The sequence below is a fragment of the Agelaius tricolor genome, unplaced genomic scaffold (genome assembly GCF_023055355.1).
Source record: "Agelaius tricolor isolate 1412-34295 unplaced genomic scaffold, bAgeTri1.0.p SCAF_85, whole genome shotgun sequence".
Classification (NCBI taxonomy): Eukaryota; Metazoa; Chordata; class Aves; order Passeriformes; family Icteridae; genus Agelaius; species Agelaius tricolor.
The window spans coordinates 556705-579993 of record NW_027269345.1 but is presented as its reverse complement, the minus strand read 5'-3'; the positions used below and the strand labels follow the sequence as shown (position 1 = coordinate 579993).

At 61.7% G+C, this 23289-nt stretch overlaps 1 protein-coding gene across 3 annotated transcripts in view; it reads left to right on the top strand.

Annotated features, from left to right (window-relative positions):
- Nucleotides 1-23013, top strand: part of TRIM28 (tripartite motif containing 28) — a 34635-nt gene extending 11622 nt beyond the window's left edge. Inside the window, exons 6-16 of one of the 3 annotated variants that reach the window (XM_071418392.1) lie at nucleotides 435-549; nucleotides 4312-4458; nucleotides 6183-6297; nucleotides 10746-10782; nucleotides 12821-12880; nucleotides 14863-15166; nucleotides 16830-17125; nucleotides 17772-17880; nucleotides 19331-19405; nucleotides 21333-21467; nucleotides 21560-23013. In XM_071418392.1, the coding sequence (XP_071274493.1) occupies nucleotides 435-549; nucleotides 4312-4458; nucleotides 6183-6297; nucleotides 10746-10782; nucleotides 12821-12880; nucleotides 14863-15166; nucleotides 16830-17125; nucleotides 17772-17880; nucleotides 19331-19405; nucleotides 21333-21467; nucleotides 21560-21697 (1531 nt within the window). In that variant the 3' untranslated portion in view covers nucleotides 21698-23013. The remainder of the gene's footprint in view (nucleotides 1-434; nucleotides 550-4311; nucleotides 4459-6182; nucleotides 6298-10745; nucleotides 10783-12820; nucleotides 12881-14862; nucleotides 15167-16829; nucleotides 17126-17771; nucleotides 17881-19330; nucleotides 19406-21332; nucleotides 21468-21559) is intronic. The other 2 variants (XM_071418394.1, XM_071418393.1) reach the window with 2 other exon arrangements.
- The last annotated feature ends 276 nt before the right edge of the window (nucleotides 23014-23289 follow it).

Genomic DNA, 23289 nt, shown 5'->3' with positions numbered 1-23289 from the left:
GTCCCCGTGTGCCGCCCCATGTCCCCTCGGTGTCCCCAAGTGTCCCCTGTGCATCCCCTCCCTGTCCCCTGAGTGTCCCCTGTGTGTCCCCCAGTGTCCCCTCCATGTCCCCTGGGTGTCCCCTCCATGTCCCCAATGTCCCCTGGGTGTCCCCTTCATGTCCCCTGAGTGTCCCCCGTGTGTCCCCCCCCATGTCCCTTCCATGTCCCCGTGTGTCCCCTCCCTGTCCCCGTGTGTCCCCGCCATGTCCCCCCATGTCCCCCCATGTCCCCTCCATGTCCTCTCCATCTCTCCTGTGTGTCCCCGTGTGCCGCCCCATGTCCCCTGAGTGTCCCCCTCATGTCCCCTCCGTGTCCCCTCCATCTCCCCTGTGTGTCCCCGTGTGTCCCCTCCCTGTCCCCCCATGTCCCCAAGTGTCCCCTTGGTGTCCCCAGCTCTCGGCGCGTGTCGGACGCGCAGAAGCGGCTGCAGGTGGAGGTCAAGCTGGCCATCCTGCAGGTGATGAGGGAGCTCAACCAGCGCGCCAAGGCCCTCGTGGGGGACGTCCAGGTGAGAGTGCCACCGCCCCCGGTGTCCCCGAGGGTCCCCAAGTGTCCCCTGAGTGTCCCTGCCATGGTGACACTGCTGGTGTAAATAATCAGCCAGAAATCCAAATTAATCCATGGGAAAAATTTTATTTTTGGGACCAAAATCCTTCCATGAGTGTCCCTTGAGTGTCCCCTGAGTGTCCCTGAGTGTCCCCTGAGTGTTCCCGAGTGTCCCCGAGTGTCCCCCGAGTGTCCCCTGAGTGTCAGTGGTGACAAAGATCAATGAAAAATCCAAATTAATCAATGGGAAAGGTTTTGCTTTTGTGACCAAAATCCTCCCCTGAGTGTCCCCTGAGTGTCCCCGAGTGTCCCTGAGTGTCCCTGCCATGGTGACATTGCTGGTATAGAAGATCAACGAGAAATCCAAATTAATCCATGGGAAAAATTTTATTTTTGGGACCAAAATCCTTCCCTGAGTGTCCCTGAGTGTCCCCTGAGTGTCCCTGAGTGTCCCCCGAATGTCCCCGAGTGTCCCTGAGTGTCAATGGTGACAAAGATCAAGGAGAAATCCAAATTAATCAATGGGAAAAAATTTATTTTTGGGACCAAAATTTGGTCCTCAAACCCACAGTCAGGCCCTGAGTGTCCCCTGTGTGTCACAGCGAGTGTCACTGCCATGGTGACATTGCTGGTGTAAAGAATCAGCCAGAAATCCAAATTAATCAATGGGAAAAATTTTATTTTTGGGACCAAAATTTGGTCCTCAAACCCACAGTCAGCCCCTGAGTGTCCCCCAAGTGTCCCCCGAGTGTCCCCGAGTGTCCCCGAGTGTCAGTGGTGACAAAGATCAAGGAGAAATCCAAATTAATCAATGGGAAAAATTTTATTTTTGGGACCAAAATCCTTCCATGAGTGTCCCCGAGTGTCCCCTGAGTGTCCCTGAGTGTCCCCCGAGTGTCCCTGAGTGTCCCCAAGTGTCCCCAATGTCATTGGTGACAAAGATCAAGGAGAAATCCAAATTAATCAGTGGGAAAAATTTTATTTTTGGGACCAAAATCCCCCCCTGAGTGTACCTGAGTGTCCCCTGAGTGTCCCCTGAGTGTCCCCTCAGTGTCCAAGAGTGTCCCCGAGTGTCCCCTGAGTGTCACTGCCATGGTGACACTGCTGGTGTAAAGAATCAGCCAGAAATCCAAATTAATCCATGGGAAAAATTTTATTTTTGTGACCAAAATTTGGTCCTCAAACCCAAAGTCAGCCCCTGAGTGTCTCCTGAGTGTCCCCGAGTGTCCCCTGAGTGTCCCCGAGTGTCCCTTGAGTGTCCCTGAGTGTCACTGGCATGGTGACATTGCTGGTATAGGAGATCAATGAGAAATCCAAATTAATCAATGGGAAAAATTTTATTTTTGGGACCAAAATTTGGTCACAGTGTCCCTGAGTGTCCCTGAGTGTCCCCTGAGTGTCCCTGAGTGTCAGTGGTGACAAAGATCGAGGAGAAATCCAAATTAATCCATGGGAAAAATTTTATTTTTGGGACCAAAATTTGGTCCTCAAACCCAAAGTCAGCCCCTGAGTGTCCCTGAGTGTCCCTGAGTGTCCCCCGAGTGTCCCCTGAGTGTCCCCCGAGTGTCACTGCCATGGTGACATTGCTGGTATAGAAGATGGATGAGAAATCCAAATTAATCAATGGGAAAAATTTTATTTTTGGGACCAAAATCCCCCCCCTGAGTGTCCCCTGAGTGTCCCCTGAGTGTCCCCGAGTGTCATTGGTGACAAAGATCAAGGAGAAATCCAAATTAATCAATGGGAAAAATTTTATTTTTGGGACCAAAATTTGGTCCTCAAACCCACAGTCAGCCCCTGAGTGTCCCCCGAGTGTCCCCTGAGTGTCCCCTGAGTGTCCCCCGAGTGTCCCCCGAGTGTCCCCCAAGTGTCCCCGAGTGTCCCTGAGTGTCCCCCGAGTGTCCCCTGAGTGTCCCCTGAGTGTCAGTGGTGACAAAGATCAATGAGAAATCCAAATTAATCAATGGGAAAAATTTTATTTTTGGGACCAAAATCCCCCCCTGAGTGTCCCCTGAGTGTCCCCTGAGTGTCCCCGAGTGTCCCTGAGTGTCCCCGAGTGTCCCCTGAGTGTCAATGGTGACAAAAATCAATGAAAAATCCAAATTAATCAATGGGAAAAATTTTATTTTTGGGACCAAAATTTGGTCCTCAAACCCACAGTCAGCCCCTGAGTGTCCCCTGAGTGTCCCTGAGTGTCCCCCGAGTGTCCACGAGTGTCCCCCGAGTGTCCCCGAGTGTCCCCAATGTCATTGGTGACAAAGATCAAGGAGAAATCCAAATTAATCCATGGGAAAAATTTTATTTTTGGGACCAAAATTTGGTCCTCAAACCCACAGTCAGCCCCTGAGTGTCCCCTGAGTGTCCCCTGAGTGTCCCTGAGTGTCCCCCGAGTGTCCCTGAGTGTCCCCGAATGTCCCTGAGTGTCCCCTGAGTGTCCCCTGAGTGTCAGTGGTGACAAAGATCAAGGAGAAATCCAAATTAATCAATGGGAAAAATTTTATTTTTGGGACCAAAATCCTTCCATGAGTGTCCCCCGAGTGTCCCCTCAGTGTCCAAGAGTGTCCCCTGAGTGTCCCCTGAGTGTCCCCGAGTGTCCCCGAGTGTCCCCTGAGTGTCCCCGAGTGTCCCCTGAGTGTCACTGCCATGGTGACATTGCTGGTATAGAAGATGGATGAGAAATCCAAATTAATCAATGGGAAAAATTTTAATTTTGGGACCAAAATCCTTCCATGAGTGTCCCTGAGTGTCCCCGAGTGTCCCCGAGTGTCATTGCCATGGTGACATTGCTGGTATAGAAGATCAATGAGAAATCCAAATTAATCAATGGGAAAAATTTTATTTTTGGGACCAAAATTTGGTCCTCAAACCCACAGTCAGCCCCTGAGTGTCCCTGAGTGTCCCCTGAGTGTCCCCGAGTGTCCCTTGAGTGTCCCCTGAGTGTCCCTGAGTGTCCCCGAGTGTCCCCGAGTGTCCCCTGAGTGTCCCCGAGTGTCACTGTCATGGTGACACTGCTGGTATAGAAGATCAATGAGAAATCCAAATTAATCAATGGGAAAAATTTTTTTTTTGGGACCAAAATTTGGTCCTCAAACCCACAGTCAGCCCCTGAGTGTCCCCTGAGTGTCCCCTGAGTGTCCCCTGAGTGTCCCCAAGTGTCCCCAAGTGTCCCCTGAGTGTCAGTGGTGACAAAGATCAATGAGAAATCCAAATTAATCAATGGGAAAGGTTTTGCTTTTGTGACCAAAATCCTCCCCTGAGTGTCCCCTGAGTGTCCCCTGAGTGTCCCCTGAGTGTCCCCAAGTGTAATCATGCAATGTTTATATATATAAAAATAATAATTATAAATTTTAAACCAAAATAATAATAAAAATTTGGACTGGATAATTATGTATAAATATTATTATTATTATTATTATTATTATTATTATTATTATTATTATTATTATTATTATTAATAATAATAATAATAATAATAATGATATTTATATATATAAAAATAATCATTACAAAAAACTCACCTACAACAATAACCCAGCTTTGGCCTCACCATTTGTCCCCCGTGTCCCCCTGTGTGTCCCCCATGTGTCCCCTGTGTGTCCCCCGTGTGTCCCCTGTGTGTCCCCCGTGTCCCCCATGTCCCCCATGTGTCCCCCGTGTGTCCCCCGTGTGTCCCCTGTTTGTCCCCACCCCATGTGTCCCTCATGTGTCCCCCGTGTGTCCCCAGCGCGTCACCGAGGGCCGGCGGCAGCGCCTGGAGCGGCAGCGTCGGGAGCTGAGCCGGGCGCGGCGGCTGCAGGAGCACGCGCTGCGATTCGGGGCCCGCGCGCTGCACGGGCGCCACGGCACCGCCCTGCTGCTGTCCCGGAGATTGGTGAGGGAAAATACCCCAAAAATACCCTTAATGTACCCCAAAAATACCCCAAATATACCCCAAAAATACCCCACGGCACCGCCCTGCTGCTCTCCAGGAGATTGGTGAGAGAAAATACCCCAAAAAATACCCCAAATTTACCCCAAAAATACCCCAAATATACCCAAAAAATACCCCAAATGTACCCCAAAAATACCCCAAAAATACCCCAAAAATACCCCAAAAATAACCCTAAATGTACCCTAAATGAACCCCAAATGTACCCCCAAAATACCCCAAAAATACCCCACAGCACCGCCCTGCTGCTGTCCCGGAGACTGGTGAGGGAATGCCCCAAAAATGCCCCAAATGTACCCCAAAAAAACCCCAAAAATACCCCAAATGTACCCCAAAAATACCCCAAATGTACCCCAAATATACCCAGGGACAGGGTGGCACTTGGGGACACTTGTGGCCTTTGTGGCTGGGACTCTGTTCTCAGAGTGGGGCCAGCGCCATTTTCTCCTCCGTGATGTCCCCAGTGTCCCCTGGTGTCCCCCTGATGTCCCCAGTGTCCCACAATGTCCCCTGATGTCCCCTGGTGTCCCCTGTGTCCTCCAGAGCCACTCCCAGCTGCTCCTGGCTCTCAGGGTCACCGTGTCCCCACAATGTCCCCTGATGTCCCCTGGTGTCCCTGAGATGTCCCCTGATGTCCCCTGGTGTCCCTGCGATGTCCCCTTCTGTCTCCTGTGTCCCCTGATGTCCCCCATGTCCCCAGTGTCCCCAATGTGTCCCCAATGTCCCTGCTATCCCCAATGTCCCCAATGTGTCCCCAAGTGCAGGCGCAGGTGTTGGGGGCCCTGGGGGTCTCTGAGGTCCCCAATGTCCCCAATATCCCCAATGTCCCCCGATGTCCCCCAATGTCCCCAATGTGTCCCCACTGTCCCCAGGTGCAGGCGCAGCTGTTGGGGGCCCTGGGGGTCCCCACTGTCCCCAATGTCCCCAGTGTCCCCAATGTGTCCCCACTGTCCCCCCAGGTGCAGGCGCAGCTGTTGGGGGCCCTGGGGCTCTGTGATGTCCCCGATGTCCCCAATGTCCCCACTGTCCCCAATGTCCCCCATGTGTCCCCAATGTGTCCCCAATGTGACCCCAATGTCCCCAAATCCTCTCAATGTCCCCAGTGTCCCCAATGTGTCCCCAAGTGCAGGTGCAGGTGTTGGGGGCCTTGGGGCTCTGTGATGTCCCCAATGTCCCCGATGTCCCCAATGTGTCCCCTATGTGTCCCCAATGTCCCTGATGTCCCCAATGTGTCCCCAATGTGTCCCCAATGTGTCCCCGTTGTCCCCAGGTGCAGGCGCAGCTGTTGGGGGCCCTGGGGCTCTGTGATGTCCCCCATGTCCCCTGATGTCCCCAATGTCCCCAATGTCCCCCCATGTCCCCAATGTGTCCCCACTGTCCCCAGGTGCAGGCGCAGCTGTTGGGGGCCCTGGGGCTCTGTGATGTCCCCAATGTCCCCAATGTGTCCCCGTTGTCCCCCCAGGTGCAGGCGCAGCTGTTGGGGGCCCTGAGGGTGCCTGGGGCTCTGTGATGTCCCCCATGTCCCCAATGTCCCCAGTGTCCCCAATGTGTCCCCAATGTGTCCCCACTGTCCCCCCAGGTGCAGGCGCAGCTGTTGGGGGCCCTGAGGGTGCCTGGGGCTCTGTGATGTCCCCAATGTCCCCAATGTGTCCCCAATGTGTCCCCAGGTGCAGGCGCAGCTGTTGGGGGCCCTGAGGGTGCCCCTGGAGCCCCCGGAGCCTCAGGGGGAGCTGCGGTTCCAGTGGGACCTGCAGGGATGGACCCGGAGCGCCCAGAGCTTCGGTGAGGGGACACTGGGGACAATGAGGGGACAGTGGGGACAGTGAGGGGACACTGAGGGGACAGTGGGGACACTGAGGGGACAATGGGGACACTGAGGGGACAATGGGACCTGCAGGGATGGACCCGGAGCGCCCAGAGCTTCGGTGAGGGGACACTGGGGACAATGAGGGGACAGTGGGACACTGAGGGGACAATGGGGACAATGGGACCTGCAGGGATGGACCCGGAGCACCCAGAGCTTCGGTGAGGGGACAATGGGGACAATGGGGACAACGAGGGGACACTGAGGGGACAGTGGGGACACTGAGGGGACAATGGGGACACTGAGGGGACAGTGGGACCTGCAGGGATGGACCCGGAGCGCCCAGAGCTTTGGTGAGGGGACACTGAGGGGACATTGGGGACAATGAGGGGACACTGAGGGGACAGTGGGGACACTGAGGGGACATTGGGGACAATGAGGGGACAGTGGGACCTGCAGGGATGGACCCGGAGCGCCCAGAGCTTCGGTGAGGGGACACTGGGGACAATGGGGACAATGACGGGACAATGGGGACAATGGGACACTGAGGGGACACTGAGGGGACACTGAGAGGACAATGGGGACAGTGGGGACACTGAGGGGACACTGGGGACACTGAGGGGACAGTGGGGACAATGGGGGGACAATGGGGACAGCTGGGACACTGAGGGGACAATGGGGACAGTGAGGGGACAGTGGGGACACTGGGACACTGAGGGGACACTGAGGGGACAATGGGGACAATGGGGACAGCTGGGACACTGAGGGGACAATGGGGACACTGAGGGGACAGTGGGACCTGCAGGGATGGACCCGGAGCGCCCAGAGCTTCGGTGAGGGGACAATGGGGACAATGGGGACAATGGGGACAACGAGGGGACACTGGGGACAGTGGGGACAATGAGGGGACAATGGGGACAGTGGGACCTGCAGGGATGGACCCGGAGCGCCCAGAGCTTTGGTGAGGGGACACTGGGGACACTGAGGGGACAGTGGGGACACTGAGGGGACAGTGGGGACACTGAGGGGACAATGGGGACAACGGGGACAACGAGGGGACACTGGGGACAATGGGGACAACGAGGGGACAGTGGGGACAGCTGGGACACTGAGGGGACAATGGGGACAATGGGGACACTGAGGGGACACTGGGGACACTGAGGGGACAATGGGGACACTGAGGGGACACTGGGGACACTGAGGGGACAATCGGGACAATGGGGATACTGAGGGGACACTGAGGGGACAATGGGACACTGAGGGGACAATGGGGACAGCTGGGACACTGAGGGGACAGTGGGGACAATGGGGACAATGGGGACACGGGACACAAGGGACAAGGGCATGGGGTGACAAAGGGTGGGAGGGGCTGAGGGTGGCAGTGACGGGGGGGGGTGACAGTGACACGGGGGGGGGTGACAGTGACACGGGGGGGTGACAGTGACACGGGGGGGGGGGTCAGGTGACCCCGGTGTCCCCTGACCCCCTGCCTCCCCTCCCCCCCCCCCCCAGGTGCCATCATCTCGGAGCCGCCCCTCCCCCCCTCGCGGAGCCCCCCCCCGCGGCCCCTCCCCCACCGAGCAGGTACGAGGGGGGACATTGGGGGGGTGCCACCCCCACCCTGTGATGTCCCCACCCCTCCACGATGTCCCCACCCCTCCCGTGATGTCCCCACCCCCCTGTGATGTCCCCACCCCCCCGTGATGTCCCCACCCCTTCCATGATGTCCCCACCCCTTCCATGATGTCCCCACCCTCCCTGATTGTCCCCACCCCTTCCATGATGTCCCCACCCCCCTGTGGTGTCCCCACCCCCCCGTGATGTCCCCACCCCCCTGTGATTGTCCCCACCCCCTCTGATGTCCCCACCCCTTCCATGATGTCCCCACCCCCCCGTGATTGTCCCCACCCCCCCATGATGTCCCCACCTCCCTGTGGTGTCCCCACCCCCCTGTGATGTCCCCACCCCTCCCCGATGTCCCCACCCCTTCCATGATGTCCCCACCCCCCCATGATGTCCCCACCTCCCTGTGGTGTCCCCACCCCCCTGTGATGTCCCCACCCCTCCCCGATGTCCCCACCCCTTCCATGATGTCCCCACCCCCCCATGATGTCCCCACCCCCCCCGTGATGTCCCCACCCCTTCCATGATGTCCCCACCCCCCCGTGATTGTCCCCACCCCTCTCCCAATGTCCCCACAGGTACCTGGGGTGACATTCTGGGAGTGCCACCCCCTGTGATGTCCCCACCCCTTCCATGATGTCCCCACCCCCCCATGATGTCCCCACCCCCCTGTGATGTCCCCGCCCTCCTGTGATGTCCCCACCCCCTTTGATGTCCCCACCCCTTCCATGATGTCCCCACCCTCCCTGATTGTCCCCACCCTTTCCATGATGTCCCCACCCCTCTCCCAATGTCCCCACCCATCCCCTGGTGACATTCTGGGGTGCCACCCCCTGTGATTGTCCCCACCGGTCCCCTGGTGACATTCCAGGGGTGCCACCCCCCTGATGTCCCCACCGGTCCCCTGGTGACATTCTGGCAGTGCCACCCCCTGTGATTGTCCCCACCGGTCCCCTGGTGACATTCTGGGGTGCCACCCCCTGTGATTGTCCCCACCGGTCCCCTGGTGACATTCTGGCAGTGCCACCCCCTGTGATTGTCCCCACCGGTCCCCTGGTGACATTCTGGGGTGCCACCCCCTGTGATTGTCCCCACCGGTCCCCTGGTGACATTCTGGGGGTGCCACCCCCCTGATGTCCCCACCGGTCCCCTGGTGACATTCAGTGGTGCCACCCCCCCTGATGTCCCCTCCCTGTCCTGTCCTGTCCTGCAGGTTGTCACCGGGGGCCAGGTGACACCAGAGCTGCTCCTGCAGGGCCCCCCCCCGGCTGTCACCTCCCCCCCAGCTGTCACCTCCCCCCCGGATGTCACCGCCCCCCCTGGAGCCAGCGGCCACCCCCAGACCCCAGCTGGGTGAGGGGACACGGGGACACGGGGACAGGGGACACGGGGACAGGGCAGGGGACACAGGGGGGACACGGGGACACAGGGAGGGGACACAGGGACAGGGCAGGGGACACGAGGACAGGGGGACATGGGGACAGGGGAACAGGTGCGGAGACATGGGGACACAGGAGGGGACATGGGGACACGGGGAGGGGGACATGGGGACACAGGGAGGGGACATGGGGACAGGGGAGGGGACACGGGGACAGGGGGACACAGGGAGGGGGACACGGGGACACGAGGAAGGGACACGGGGACACGGGGACAGGGGGACATGGGGACACAGGGAGGGGACATGGGGACAGGGGAGGGGACACGGGGACAGGGGAACAGGTGCGGGGACATGGGGACAGGGCAGGGGACATGGGGACACGGGGATATGGGGACATGGGGAGGGGACATGGGGACACAGGGACACAGGGAGGGGGACACGGGGACAGGGGGACAGGGCAGGGGACACGGGGACACGGGCAGGGGACACGGGGACACAGGGAGGGGTACAGGGGAGGGGACATGGGGACACAGGGAGGGGACATGGGGACAGGGCAGGGGACACGGGGACAGGGGGACATGGGGACAGGGGGACAGGTGCAGGGACATGGGGACACAGGGAGGGGACATGGGGACAGGGCAGGGGACACAGGGGGGACATGGGGACACAGGGAGGGGGACACGGGGACACAGGGAGGGGGACACGGGGACAGGGGAGGGGACACAGGGGGGACATGGGGACACAAGAGGGGACACGGGGATGGGGACACGGGGACACAGGGAGGGGGACACGGGGACATGGGAAGGGAGATGGGACGGGAGAGGACACAGGGATGGGGACACAGGAGGGGACATGGGGACAGGGGAGGGGGACATGGGGACAGGGGGATGGGGACACAAGGAGGGGGACAGGGGGATGGGGACATAGGACAGGGAGACACAGGGAGAGGAGAGGGGAGGGGACATGGAAGGGGACATGGGGACATGGGAGGGGGACATGGCGGGGGGGGACAGGGACACAGGGAGGGGGACATGGGGAGGGGACATGGGGACACAGGGAGGGGGACATGGGGAAGGGACATGGGACAGGGGAGGGGACACAGGGATGGTGACATGGGAGAGGGGATGGGACACAGGGACAGGGGAGGGAACATGGGACAGGGCATGGGGACAGGGGAGGGGACACAGGGAGGGGACAGGGGACACAGGTGGGGGACATGGGACAGAGGATGGGAACACAGGGACAGGGGAGGGGGGCATGGGGACACGAGAGAGGACACAGGGAATGGGGACATGGGGACAGGGGAGGGGACACGGGGATGGTGACACTGGAGAGGGGATGGGGACATGGGGACAGGGGAGGGGACAGTGGAGGGGGACAGGGGAGGGGACCCTGGGGCAGTCCCTGACGGGCGTTTGTCCCCAGCCACCAGCCCCGAGAACGGCGTCACCGCTGCCAGGACGTGAGTGGGGACAGGGGGGCACTGTCCTTGTCACCACCCCCTGCTGCCACCCCCTGTCCCTGTCACCACCCCCTGTCCCTGTCACCACCCCCTGCTGCCCCCCCTGTCCCTGTCACCACCCCCTGTCCCTGTCACCACCCCCTGCTGCCACCCCTGTCCCTGTCACCATCCCCTGCCGCCACCCCTGCCACCCCCTGTCCCTGTCACCACCCCCTGCCACCACCCCTGGGACCCCCTGTCCCCTGTCACCCTTGTACTGTCCCCTGTCCCATGGTGACACTGTCCCCTGTCCCTGTCCCCTGTCCCAGGGGTGACATTTGGGGCTGTCCCCTATTCCATGGTGACACTGTCCCCTGTCCCTGTCCCATGGTGACATTTGTCCCCTATCCCCTGGTGCCATTTGTCCCCTGTCCCAGGGGTTACAATTGGGGCTGTCCCCTGTCCCCTGATGCCATCTGTCCCCTGTTCCCCAGTGCCATCTGCCCCTGTCCCCGGTGCCATCTGTCCCTGTCCCCTGTCCCCTGTCCCCTGTCCCTGGTGCCATCTGTCCCTGTCCCTGGTGCCATCTGTCCCTGTCCCCTGGTGCCACCTGCCCCTGTCCCCTGGTGCCATCTCTCCCTGTCCCCCGGTGCCATCTGTCCCCTGGTGCCATTTGTCCCTGTCCCCTGTCCCTGTCCCCTGATGCCACCTGTCCCTGTCCCCTGTCCCTGTCCCCTGATGCCACCTGTCCCCTGTCCTTGTCCCCTGGTGCCATCTCTCCCTGTCCCCCGGTGCCACCTGTCCCTGTCCCCGTCCCTGTCCCCTGGTGCCACCTGTCCCTGTCCCCTGGTGCCATCTGTCCCTGTCCCCTGGTGCCATCTGTCCCCTGTCCCCTGTCCCTGTCCCCTGGTGCCACCTGTCCCTGTCCCCCTGTCCCTGTCCCCCGGTGCCATCTCACCCTGTCCCCTGTCCCTGTCCCCTGTCCCTGTCCCCTGGTGCCATCTGCCCCTGTCCCCTGTCCCTGTCCCCTGGTGCCATTTGTCCCCTGTCCCTGTCCCCGTCCCTGTCCCCTGGTGCCATCTCTCCCTGTCCCCCGGTGCCACCTGTCCCCCATCCCCTGGTGCCATCTGTCCCTTGTCCCCCGGTGCCATCTGTCCCTGTCCCCTGTCCCTGTCCCCTGTCCCTGTCCCCCGGTGCCATCTGTCCCTGTCCCCTGTCCCTGTCCCCTGTCCCTGTCCCTGTCCCCCGGTGCCACCTGTCCCTGTCCCCCTGTCCCCTGTCCCTGTCCCCCGGTGCCATCTGTCCCCTGTCCCCTGGTGCCATTTGTCCCTGTCCCCTGTCCCTGTCCCCTGATGCCACCTGCCCCTGTCCCCTGGTGCCACCTGTCCCTGTCCCCCTGTCCCCTGTCCCTGTCCCCTGATGCCACCTGTCCCCTGTCCTTGTCCCCTGGTGCCATCTCTCCCTGTCCCCTGGTGCCACCTGCCCCTGTCCCCTGGTGCCACCTGCCCCTGTCCCCTGGTGCCATCTGCCCCTGTCCCCCGGTGCCACCTGTCCCTGTCCCCTGGTGCCACCTGCCCCTGTCCCCTGGTGCCATCTCTCCCTGTCCCCCGGTGCCATCTGTCCCTGTCCCTGTCCCTGTCCCCTGGTGCCACCTGTCCCCTGTCCCCTGTCCCTGTCCCCCGGTGCCACCTGTCCCTGTCCCCTGTCCCTGTCCCCTGATGCCACCTGTCCCCTGTCCTTGTCCCCTGGTGCCATCTCTCCCTGTCCCCCGGTGCCACCTGTCCCTGTCCCCCGGTGCCATCTCTCCCTGTCCCCTGTCCCCGTCCCCTGGTGCCATCTGTCCCTGTCCCCTGTCCCTGTCCCCCGGTGCCACCTGTCCCTGTCCCCCGGTGCCATCTGCCCCTGTCCCCTGTCCCTGTCCCTGTCCCCTGTCCCTGTCCCCTGGTGCCACCTGTCCCTGTCCCCTGTCCCCTGTCCCTGTCCCTGTCCCCTGTCCCCTGTCCCCTGTCCCCTGTCCCTGTCCCTGTCCCCCGGTGCCACCTGTCCCTGTCCCCTGCAGGAGGATCCCCGGCCGTTCCCCCCGGGAGGAGAAGCTCGTTAAGAAGCTGCTCATTAAACGGTAACGAGGGTCCCTTGTCACCTGCCACCCCCTGTCCCTTGTCACCTGCCACCCCCTATCACCTGCCATCCCCTGTCCCTTGTCACCTGCCACCCCCTGTCCCTTGTCACCTGCCACCCCCTGTCACCTGCCACCCCCTGTCCCTTGTCACCTGTCACCTGCCACCCTGGCCAGGGCCACCTGCAGCCCCTCCTGTCCTGTCCCTTGGCCAGGATGTCCCTGTCCCCTGTCCTGGGGTCCCCCTGTGCCAGGACCCCCTGTCACTGTCCCTGTCCCCAGCCTTGTCACTGTCCCTTGTCCCCCTTGTCACTGTCCCTTGTCCCCTGTCCTGGGGTCCCCCTGTCCCTGTCCTCTGTCCTTGAGCCTTGTCCCTGTCCCCAGCCATCCCCAGCCTTGTCCCCTTGTCCCCCTGAGCCTTGTCCCTGTCCCCCTGTCCCCCACCCTTGTCCCTGTCCCTGTCCCCCTGTCCCCCTGTCCCTGTCCCCCTGTCCCCCTGTCCCCCACCCTTGTCCCTGTCCCTTGTCCCCCTGAGCCTTGTTCCTGTCCCTTGTCCCCCTGTCCCCCTGTCCCCCACCCTTGTCCCTGTCCCTTGTCCCCCTGTACCCCACTCTTGTCACTGTCCCTTGTCCCTGTCCCTGTCCCTGTCCCTGTCCCCCACTCTTGTCCCTGTCCCTGTCCCCTGTCCCTGTCCCCCTGTCCCAGCGTTCCCAGGGACCCCCAGCCCCCATTTCCCACGATCCCCCCTGAGCTTTGGGGTCCCCTCAGGGCTGACCCCGCTGTCCCCCAGGGGGGGCCCCAGGGGTTTTGGGGCTCCCAGGGGTTTTTTGGGGTGCCCTGGTGACCCTGTTTGTCCCCCCCCAGGAGGGGTCCCCAGGGGTTTTGGGGTCCCCAGGTGACCCCACTGTCCCCCAGGAGGGGCCCTGGAGCTTTGAGGTGCCCTGGTGACCTCAGTGTCCCCCAGGAGGGGCTCCCAGGGGTTTTGGGGTGCCCTGGTGACCCCGTTTATCCCCCCAGGGGTTTTGGGGCTCCCAGGGGTTTTGGGGTCCCCAGGGGTTTTGGGGTGCCCTGGTGACCCCGTTTATCCCCCCAGGGGTTTTTTGGGGTGCCCTGGTGACCCCGGTGTCCCCCTCAGAGGTTTTGGGGTGCCCTGGTGACCCCGTTTGTCCCCCCAGGAGGGGCTCCCAGGGGTTTTGGGGCTCCCAGGGGTTTTGGGGTCCCCAGGGGTTTTAGGGTGCCCTGGTGACCCCGTTCTCCCCCCCAGGGGTTTTGGGGTGCCCTGGTGACCCCGTTTATCCCCTCCAGGGGTTTTGGGGTGCCCTGGTGACCCCGTTTGTCCCCCAGGATCCCCCTCAGAGGTTTTGGGGTGCCCTGGTGACCCCATTCTCCCCCCAGGGGTTTTTGGGGTGCCCTGGTGACCCCGTTTGTCCCCTCAGAGGCTTTGGGGTGCCCTGGTGACCCCGTTTGTCCCCCCCAGGGGTTTTTTGGGGTGCCCTGGTGACCCCGTTCTCCCCCCCGGGGGTTTTGGGGTGCCCTGGTGACCCCGTTTATCCCCCCAGGGGTTTTGGGGTCCCCAGTGGTTTTGGGGTGCCCTGGTGACCCCGCTGTCCCCCAGGAGGGGCTCCCAGGGGTTTTGGGGTGCCCTGGTGACCCCGTTTATCCCCCCAGGGGTTTTTTGGGGTGCCCTGGTGACCCCGTTCTCCCCCAGGATCCCCCTCAGAGGCTTTGGGGTGCCCTGGTGGCCCCGTTTGTCCCCCCAGGAGGGGCTCCCAGGGGTTTTGGGGGTCCCCAGGGGTTTTGGGGTGCCCTGGTGACCCCGGTGTCCCCCAGGATCCCCCTCAGGGGTTTTGGGGTGCCCTGGTGACCCCGTTCTCCCCCCCAGGGGTTTTGGGGTGCCCTGGTGACCCCGTTTGTCCCCCCCAGGGGTTTTGGGGCTCCCAGGGGTTTTTTGGGGTGCCCTGGTGACCCCGTTTGTCCCCCCCCAGGAGGGGCCCCCCCTCGGTTTGGGGCAGCCCCCCCAGGCTCCCCAAGCAGCCTCGGGTGAGCCTGGAGCGCCTGGAGCTGGACCTGGAGCTGGACCCGGCGCAGCCGCCCGTGTTCCGCATCTTCCCGGGGCCTTCGGCGCAGGAGTTCAGCCTCATCGTCATCGAGCAGGGCGCCCAGGGGACACCGGGGACCGAGGGGACCGAGGGGACACAGGGGACACAGGGGACAGAAGGGACACAAGGGACAGAAGGGACAGAAGGGACAGAAGGGACGGGGCAGCCGCACGCAGCTCTCCTGGTCAAGGTGGGTGACTCCAGTGTCCCCTCCCAGTCCCAGTGTCCCCAGTGTCCCCTCTCAATCCCAGTGTCCCCAGTGTCCCCTCCCCACCCTGGTGAATGTCCCCAGTGTCCCCTCCCCAGTGCACACTGTCCCCTCTCAATCCCAGTGTGTGTGTCCCCAGTGTCCCCTCCCCACCCTGGTGAGTGTCCCCAGTGTCCCATCCAGTCCCCAATGTCCCCTCCCCACCCTGATGAGTGTCCCCAGTGTCCCGTCCCCAGTGCACACTGTTCCCTCTCAATCCCAGTGTGTGTCCCCAGTGTCCCCTCCCCATCTAGGTGAGTGTCCCCAGTGTCCCCTCCAGTCCCCAGTGTCCCCTACTCACCCTGGTGAGTGTCCCCAGTGTCCCCTCCCCACCCTGGTGAGTGACTCCAGTGTCCCCTCCCCGTCCCAGTGAGTGTCCCCAGTGTCCCCTCCAGTCCCCACTGTCCCTTCCCCATCCGGGAGAATGACTCCAGTGTCCCCTCCCAGTCCCAGTGTGTGTCCCCAGTGTCCCCTCCGGTCCCCACTGTCCCCTCCCCATCCAGGTGAGTGTCCCCAGTGTCCCCTCCCAGTCCCACTGTGTGTGTGTGTCCCCAGTGTCCCCTCCCCAGTGCACACTGTCCCCTCCCAATCCCACCCAGTGAGTGTCCCCTGTGTCCCCTCCCAGTCCCAGTGTGAGTGTCCCCAGTGTCCCCTCCCCATCCAGGTGAGTGTCCCTTGTCCTCGTCCCCATCCCCTGTGTCCCCTCCCCACATGGGTGAGTGTCCCCAGTGTCCCCTCCCCATCCAGGTGAGTGTCCCTTGTCCTCGTCCCCATCCCCTGTGTCCCCTCCCCACCCGGGTGAGTGTCCCCTGTCCCCATCTCCTTTGTCCCCATTGTCCCTCCCCATCCTCTGTGTCCCCTCCCCGTCCCAGTGTGTGTCCCCAGTGTCCCCTCCCCAGCCAGGTGAGTGTCCCCAGTCTCTGTCCCCATTCCCTTTGTCCCCATCCCAGTGTGTGTCCCCAGTGTCCCCATCCTCTGTGTCCCCTGTGTCCCCTCCCCATCCAGGTGAGTGTCCCCAGTGTCCCTCCCCATCCCCCTCCAGTGTTCCCTGTCCCCATCTCCGTCCCCATCCCTGTCCCTGTCCCTTGTCCCTGTCCCCATCTCTGTCCCCATCCCTGTCCCCTGTCCCCATCCCCATCCCTGTCCCTGTCCCCATCTCTGTCCCTGTCCCCTGTCCCCATCCCCATCTCTGTCCCCATCCCTGTCCCTGCCCCTGTCCCCTGTCCCTATCCCCATTCCTGTCCCCATCCCTGTCCCCGTCCCTGTCCCTGTGCCCATCCCTGTGCCCATCCCTGTCCCTGTCCCCATCCCCGTCCCCATCCCCGTCCCTGCCCCTGTCCCCTGTCCCTATCCCCATTCCTGTCCCCATCCCTGTCCCCGTCCCTGTCCCTGTGCCCATCCCTGCCCCTGTCACTGTACCCATCCCTGTCCCCTGTCCCTGTCTCCATCCCTGTCCCTGTCCCCATCCCTGTCCCCCGTCCCTGTCCCATTCCCTGTCCCTGTCCCCATCCCTGTCCCTGTCCCCATCCCCATCCCTGTCCCCATCCCTGTCCCTGTCCCCTGTCCCCATCCCTGTCCCTGTCCCTGACCGTGTCCCCCCCAGCAGGAGGAGCAGCAGGAGTCGCCCATCGGTGACGCCGGTGACCTCGGGGACACCAAACCCGTGGGGCTGCTGCCCCCTCCCCCGGGGGACCCAGGCCCTGCCCCGGGGCTCTCGGGGGTCCCCGTGGGTGTCCCCGTGGGTGTCCCCGTGGGTGTCCCCGGGGGTGTCCCCGTGGGTGTCCCCGGGGGGGTCTCGTGCTGCCGCGTGTGCGGCCAGGCCGGGGCCGTGGTGATGTGTGACCGCTGCCAGCGCTGCTTCCACCTGCACTGCCACCTGCCCGCCCTGCGCGACGTGCCCAGGTACGGCTGGGATCCAATGGGATCCAATGGGATCCAATGGGAACCAATGGGATCCGCTGGGATCCGCTGTCCTGTGTCTGTCACCTCCCTGGGATCCCCTGCCCTGTGTCACCCCTCAATGTCCCTGGGATCCCCTGTCCCGTGTCACCCCCTGGGATCCCCTGCCCTGATCCCCCATGACCCCATTCCTGATCCCAGGCCCGTGGGGATCCCTGTTCCCAATCCCAGCCCCATGGGGATCCCCCATTCCCAATCCCCCATTCCCAATCCCCCATTCCCAATCCCCCATTCCCGATCCCCCATTCCCAATCCCCCGTTCCCAATCCCCCATTCCTGATCCCCCATTCCTGATCCCCCATTCCCGATCTCCCATTCCCGATCCCCATTCCCAATCCCCCACTCCTGATCCCCCATTCCCGATCCCCATTCCCAATCCCCCATTCCCAATCCCCGTTCCCCATCCCCATTCCTGATCCCCCATTCCCGATCCCCCATTCCTGATCCCCCATTCCTGATCCCCCATTCCCGATCTCCCATTCCCGATCCCCATTCCCAATCCCCCATTCCTGATCCCCCATTCTTGATCCCCATTCCCAATCCCCCATTCCCGATCCCTGTTCCTGATCCCCTGTTCCCGATCCCACAGCCCCGAGTGGATCTGTTTGCTGTGCCAGGAGCTGCCCCCTCCCCTGCCCGAGCCGGACCCGGATCCGGAGCAGGGCCCCCCGCAGAAACTGAGCCCCCAGGACCAGCAGGTGAGGCCGGGCCCATCCCACCGGGACCATCCCGATCCCCCTGGGCCCATCCTGATCCCACTGGGCCGATCCTGATCCCACTGGGCCCATCCCGATCCCACTGGGCCCATCCTGATCCCTCTGGGCTGATCCTGATCCCACTGGGCCGATCCTGATCCCACTGAGACGATCCCGATCCCACTGGGCCCATCCTGATCCCACCGGGCTGATCCTGATCCCACTGGGCCCATCCCGATCCCACTGGGCCCATCCTGATCCCACTGGGCTGATCCCGATCCCTCTGGGCCAATCCTGATCCCTCTGGGCCCATCCTGATCCCACTGGGCCCATCCCGATCCCACTGGGGCGATCCTGATCCCCCTGGGCCCATCCTGATCCCACTGGGCCCATCCTGATCCCACTGGGCCGATCCCAATCCCACTGGGCCCATCCCGATCCCACTGGGCCCATCCTGATCCCACTGGGCCCATCCCGATCCCTCTGGGCTGATCCTGATCCCACTGGGCCGATCCTGATCCCATTGGGCCAATCCTGATCCCACCGGGACCATCCTGATCCCACTGGGCCGATCCCGATCCCACTGGGTCCATCCTGATCCCACTGGGCTGATCCTGATCCCACTGGGCCGATCCCGATCCCACTGGGCCCATCCTGATCCCACTGGGCCCATCCCAATCCCACTGGGCTGATCCTGATCCCTCTGGGACAATCCTGATCCCACCGGGCTGATCCTGATCCCACTGGGCCCATCCTGATCCCACTGGGACCATCCTGATCCCACTGGGCCGATCCCGATCCCACTGGGCCCATCCCGATCCCTCTGGGCTGATCCTGATCCCACTGGGCCCATCCTGATCCCACTGGGCCCATCCTGATCCCACTGGGCCGATCCCGATCCCACTGGGCCCATCCTGATCCTACTGGGCCAATCCTGATCCCACTGGGCCCATCCTGATCCCACTGGGCCGATCCCGATCCCAATGGGCCCATCCTGATCCCACTGGGCTGATCCTGATCCCACTGGGCCGATCCCGATCCCGCCGGGCCCATCCTGATCCCAATGAGCCCATCCTGATCCCACTGGGCCCATCCCGATCCCACTGGGCCGATCCCACTGGGCCGATCCCGATCCCAATGGGCCAATCCTGATCCCTCTGGGCCCATCCTGATCCCACTGGGCCGATCCCGATCCCAATGGGCCAATCCTGATCCCACTGGGCCAATCCTGATCCCACTGGGCCGATCCCGATCCCGCCGGGCCCATCCTGATCCCACTGGGCCCATCCTGATCCCGCTGGGCCAATCCTGATCCCACTGGGCCAATCCCAGGGTGTCCCATTGGGCCGATCCCTCTGGGCTGATCCCTCTGGGCTGACCCCGCTGGGCCGATCCCGGGGGATCCCCTGGGATCTCCTCCCTCGGGATGCCAACCCCGACCCCGATCCCGCAGCGCTGCGAGTTCGTGCTGCTGGAGCTGCTGTGCCACGAGCCCTGCCGGCCCCTGCAGCGCCTCTGCAGCAACCTGGTGAGCACGGGGGGATCTGGGGGGATCAGGGGGGGATCTGGGGGTGATCAGCTCCTCAGTGAGCCCGGGGGGGAAATTGGGGGGATCTGGGGGGATCTGTGGGGATTGGGGGGGGATCTGAGGGGATCTGGGGTGGGATGAGCTCCCCGGTGAGTGGAGGGAGCCCAGTGGGGATCGAGGGGGATCTGGAGGGGATCAGGGATGGGATTTGGGGGCTGGGATCAAGGGGGATCAGGGGTGGGATCAGGGGTGGGATCAAGGGGGATCAGGGGTGGGATCTGAGGGGGATCAGGGGTGGGATCTGAGGGGGATCAGCTCCCCAGTGAGCCCGGGGGGGGAAATTGGGGGGATCTGGGGTGGGACTGGGAGGGGATCGGGGGGAGGGATTGGGGGAGGGATCTGGGGGAAGATGGGGAGGGGATCAAGGTGGGATCTGTGGGGGATCAGGGCAGATGGGGGGATCAGGGGGGTTCTGGGGGGGATCAGGGGTGGGATCAGGGGTGGGAATGGGGGTGGGATCTGAGGGGGGGATCAGGGGTGGGATCAGATCCCCAGTGAACAGCAGGAGCAGATCGGGGGGATCTGGGGTGAGATCTGGGGCGATCTGGGGTGAGATCTGGGGGCATCAGGGGTGGGATCAGGATCAGGGGGTGGAATCACAGGTGGGATCAGCCCCGTTTGGGATCATGGGTGGGATCTGCCCTGTTTGGGATCAGGGGCTGGGATCACAGGTGGGATCTGCCCCATTTGGGATCAGGGGTTGGGATCATGGTTGGGATCTGCCCTGTTTGAGATCCAGGGGTGGGATCACAGGTGGGATCAGCCCTGTTTGGGATCATGGTTGGGATCAGCCCCATTTGGGATCCAGGGGTGGGATCAGGGATGGGAACTGCCCTGTTTGGGACCAGGGGTGAATTCTGCCTCATTTGGGATCAGGGGTGAGATCAGGGATGAAATCAGGGGTGGGATCAGGATCAGGGGGTGGGATCACAGGTGGGATCTGCCCCATTTGGGATCAGGGGTGGGATCATGGTTGGGATCAGCCCTGTTTGGGATCAGGGGTGGGATCAGGATCAGGATCAGGGGGTGGCATCAGAGGGTGGGAACTGCCCCATTTGGGATCAGGGGATGAGATCATGGTTGGGATCTGCCCCGTTTGGGATCATGGTTGGGATCAGCCCCGTTCGGGATCAGGGATGAAATTAGGGGTGGGATCAGGATCAGGGGGTGGGATCACAGTTGGGATCAGCCCCGTTTGGGATCATGGTTGGGATCATGGTTGGGATCTGCCCCGTTTGGCACCAGGGGTGGATTCTGCCTCATTTGGGATCCGGGGCTGGGATCATGGTTGGGATCAGCCCTATTTGGTGTCATGGTTGGGATCTTGGTTGGGATCACGGTTGGGATCAGCCCCGTTTGGGATCATGGTTGGGATCACGGTTGGGATCAGCCCCGTTTGGGATCATGGTTGGGATCACGGTTGGGATCAGCCCTGTTTGGGATCATGGTTGGGATCACAGTTGGGATCTTGGTTGGGGTCACGGTTGGAATCAGCCCCGTTTGGTGTCATGGTTGGGATCCTGGTTGGGATCACGGTTGGGATCATGGTTGGGATTTTGGTTGGGATCAGCCCCGTTTGGGATCATGGTTGGGATCATGGGTGGGATCAGCCCCGTTTGGGATCCAGGGGTTGGGATCATGGTTGGGATCACGGTTGGGATCACGGTTGGGATCAGCCCTGTTTGGGATCATGGTTGAGATCAGCCCTCTTTGGGATCATGGTTGGGATCCTGGTTGGGATCACGGTTGGGATCATGGTTGGGATCCTGGTTGGAATCAGCCCCGTTTGGTGTCACGGTTGGGATCCTGGTTGGGATTTTGGTTGGAATCAACCCCATTTGGCATCACTGCCCCTTCCCACCCTCAGGAGGGCGCTGACGCCATGGACCTGACGCTGATGCGGGCGCGGCTGCAGGAGAAGCTGAGCCCCCACTACCGCAGCCCCGAGGAGTTTGCCCGCGACGGGTGGCGCCTGCTGCGCCAGTTCCACCGCCTCACCGAGGTCTGCCCGGCCCTTGGGGGGCTCCTCTCGCCTTCCTGGGGAGGTTTTTGGGGGTTCCAGCCCCTCTGGAATTCCCATTTTTCCCCCCTCAGGACAAGGCGGACGTCCAGTCCATCCTGGAGCTGCAGCGTTTCCTCGAGAGCCGCCTCAGCGCCGTCTTCGGCGACCAGAAATTCTCCAGGCTCCTGCTGGACGTTGAGGAAGCGCCGGAGGCGCCTCCAGGCTCCTGATGGACCCTGCTGGGGGGGAAAACCCTCCCAGCACCCCCAGTTCCACTCCCAGCACCCCAAGTTCCACTCTTAGGACCCCAAATTCACCTCCCAGCACCCCCAGTTCCACTCCCAGCACCCAAATTTCCTCTCCCAGCACCCCCAGTTCCACTCCCAGCACCCCAAGTTCCACTCCCAGCACCCCAAATTCACCTCCCAGCACCCCCAGTTCCACTCACAGCACCCCAAGTTCCACTCTTAGGACCCCAAATTCACCTCCCAGCACCCCAAGTTCCCCTCAAAGGACCCAAATGTTGCCTCCCAGGACCCAACTTTCCACTCCCAGCACCCCAATTTCCCCTCCCAGCACCCCAAATTCACCTCCCAGCACCCCCAGTTCCACTCACAGCACCCCAAGTTCCACTCCCAGCACCCCAAATTCACCTCCCAGCACCCCAAGTTCCACTCACAGCACCCCCAGTTCCACTCCCAGCACCCCAAATTCCACTCTTAGGACCCAAATTTCCTCTCCCAGCACCCCAAATTCACCTCCCAGCACCCCCAGTTCCACTCCCAGCACCCCAAGTTCCACTCCCAGCACCCCAAATTCACCTCCCAGCACCCCCAGTTCACCTCCCAGCACCCCAAATTCACCTCCCAGCACCCCAAGTTCCACTCCCAGCACCCAAATTTCCTCTCCCAGCACCCCAATTTCCCCTCACAGGATCCAAATTTCCCTTCCTGGGACGCCAATTTCCCCTCAAAAGACCCAAATTTCTCCTCCCAGCACCCAAATTTCCACTCCCAGCACCCAAATTTCCACTCCCAGCACCCAAATTTTCCCCTCCTAGCACCGAAATTTCCCCTCTCAGCACCCAAATTTCCTCTCCCAGTACCCAAATTTCTCCTCCCAGCACCCAAATTTCCACTCCCAGCACCCAAATTTCCCCTCACAGGACCCCAAATTTCCCCTCCCAGGACCCAAATTTCCCCTCACAGCACCCAAATTTCTCCTCACAGGATCCAAATTTCCACTCCCAGCACCCAAATTTCCTCTCCCAGGACCCAAATTTCCCCTCCCAGCACCCAAATTTTCTCTCCCAGCACCCCAAGTTCCACTCCCAGCACCCCAAATTTCCCCTCCCAGCACCCAAATTTCTCCTCCCAGCACCCAAATTTCCCCTCAAAGGACCCAAATTTCCCCTCTTAGGACCCCAATTTCCCCCCACAAGTTCGGGTTCCCCCCCAGAGCCCCCTGGGATGTGGGGGTGTCCCTGTGCCCCCCTTAGGCTGGGGCCATGAATTAAAATAAAGCTCTGGGGGATTTTAAAGCTTCATCTCTTGGGTTCTGCCTCATTTCTGGGCTGGATTTGACCTGGATTTCCTGAATTTGCCCCGATTTCAGGGCTTGGATTTCCTGGATTGTCCCCAGTTTCTGTGCTTGATGATTTAACCTGGATTTCCTGGAATTCCCCCCATTTCTGTGCTTGGATTTCCTGGATTTTGCCCAATTTCAGGGCTTGGGTTTCCAGGATTCTGCCTCATTTCTGGGCTTCTGTTTCCTGAATTCTTTCTTCCCCCATTTTGGGGCTTGGGTTTCTTGGATTCTGCTC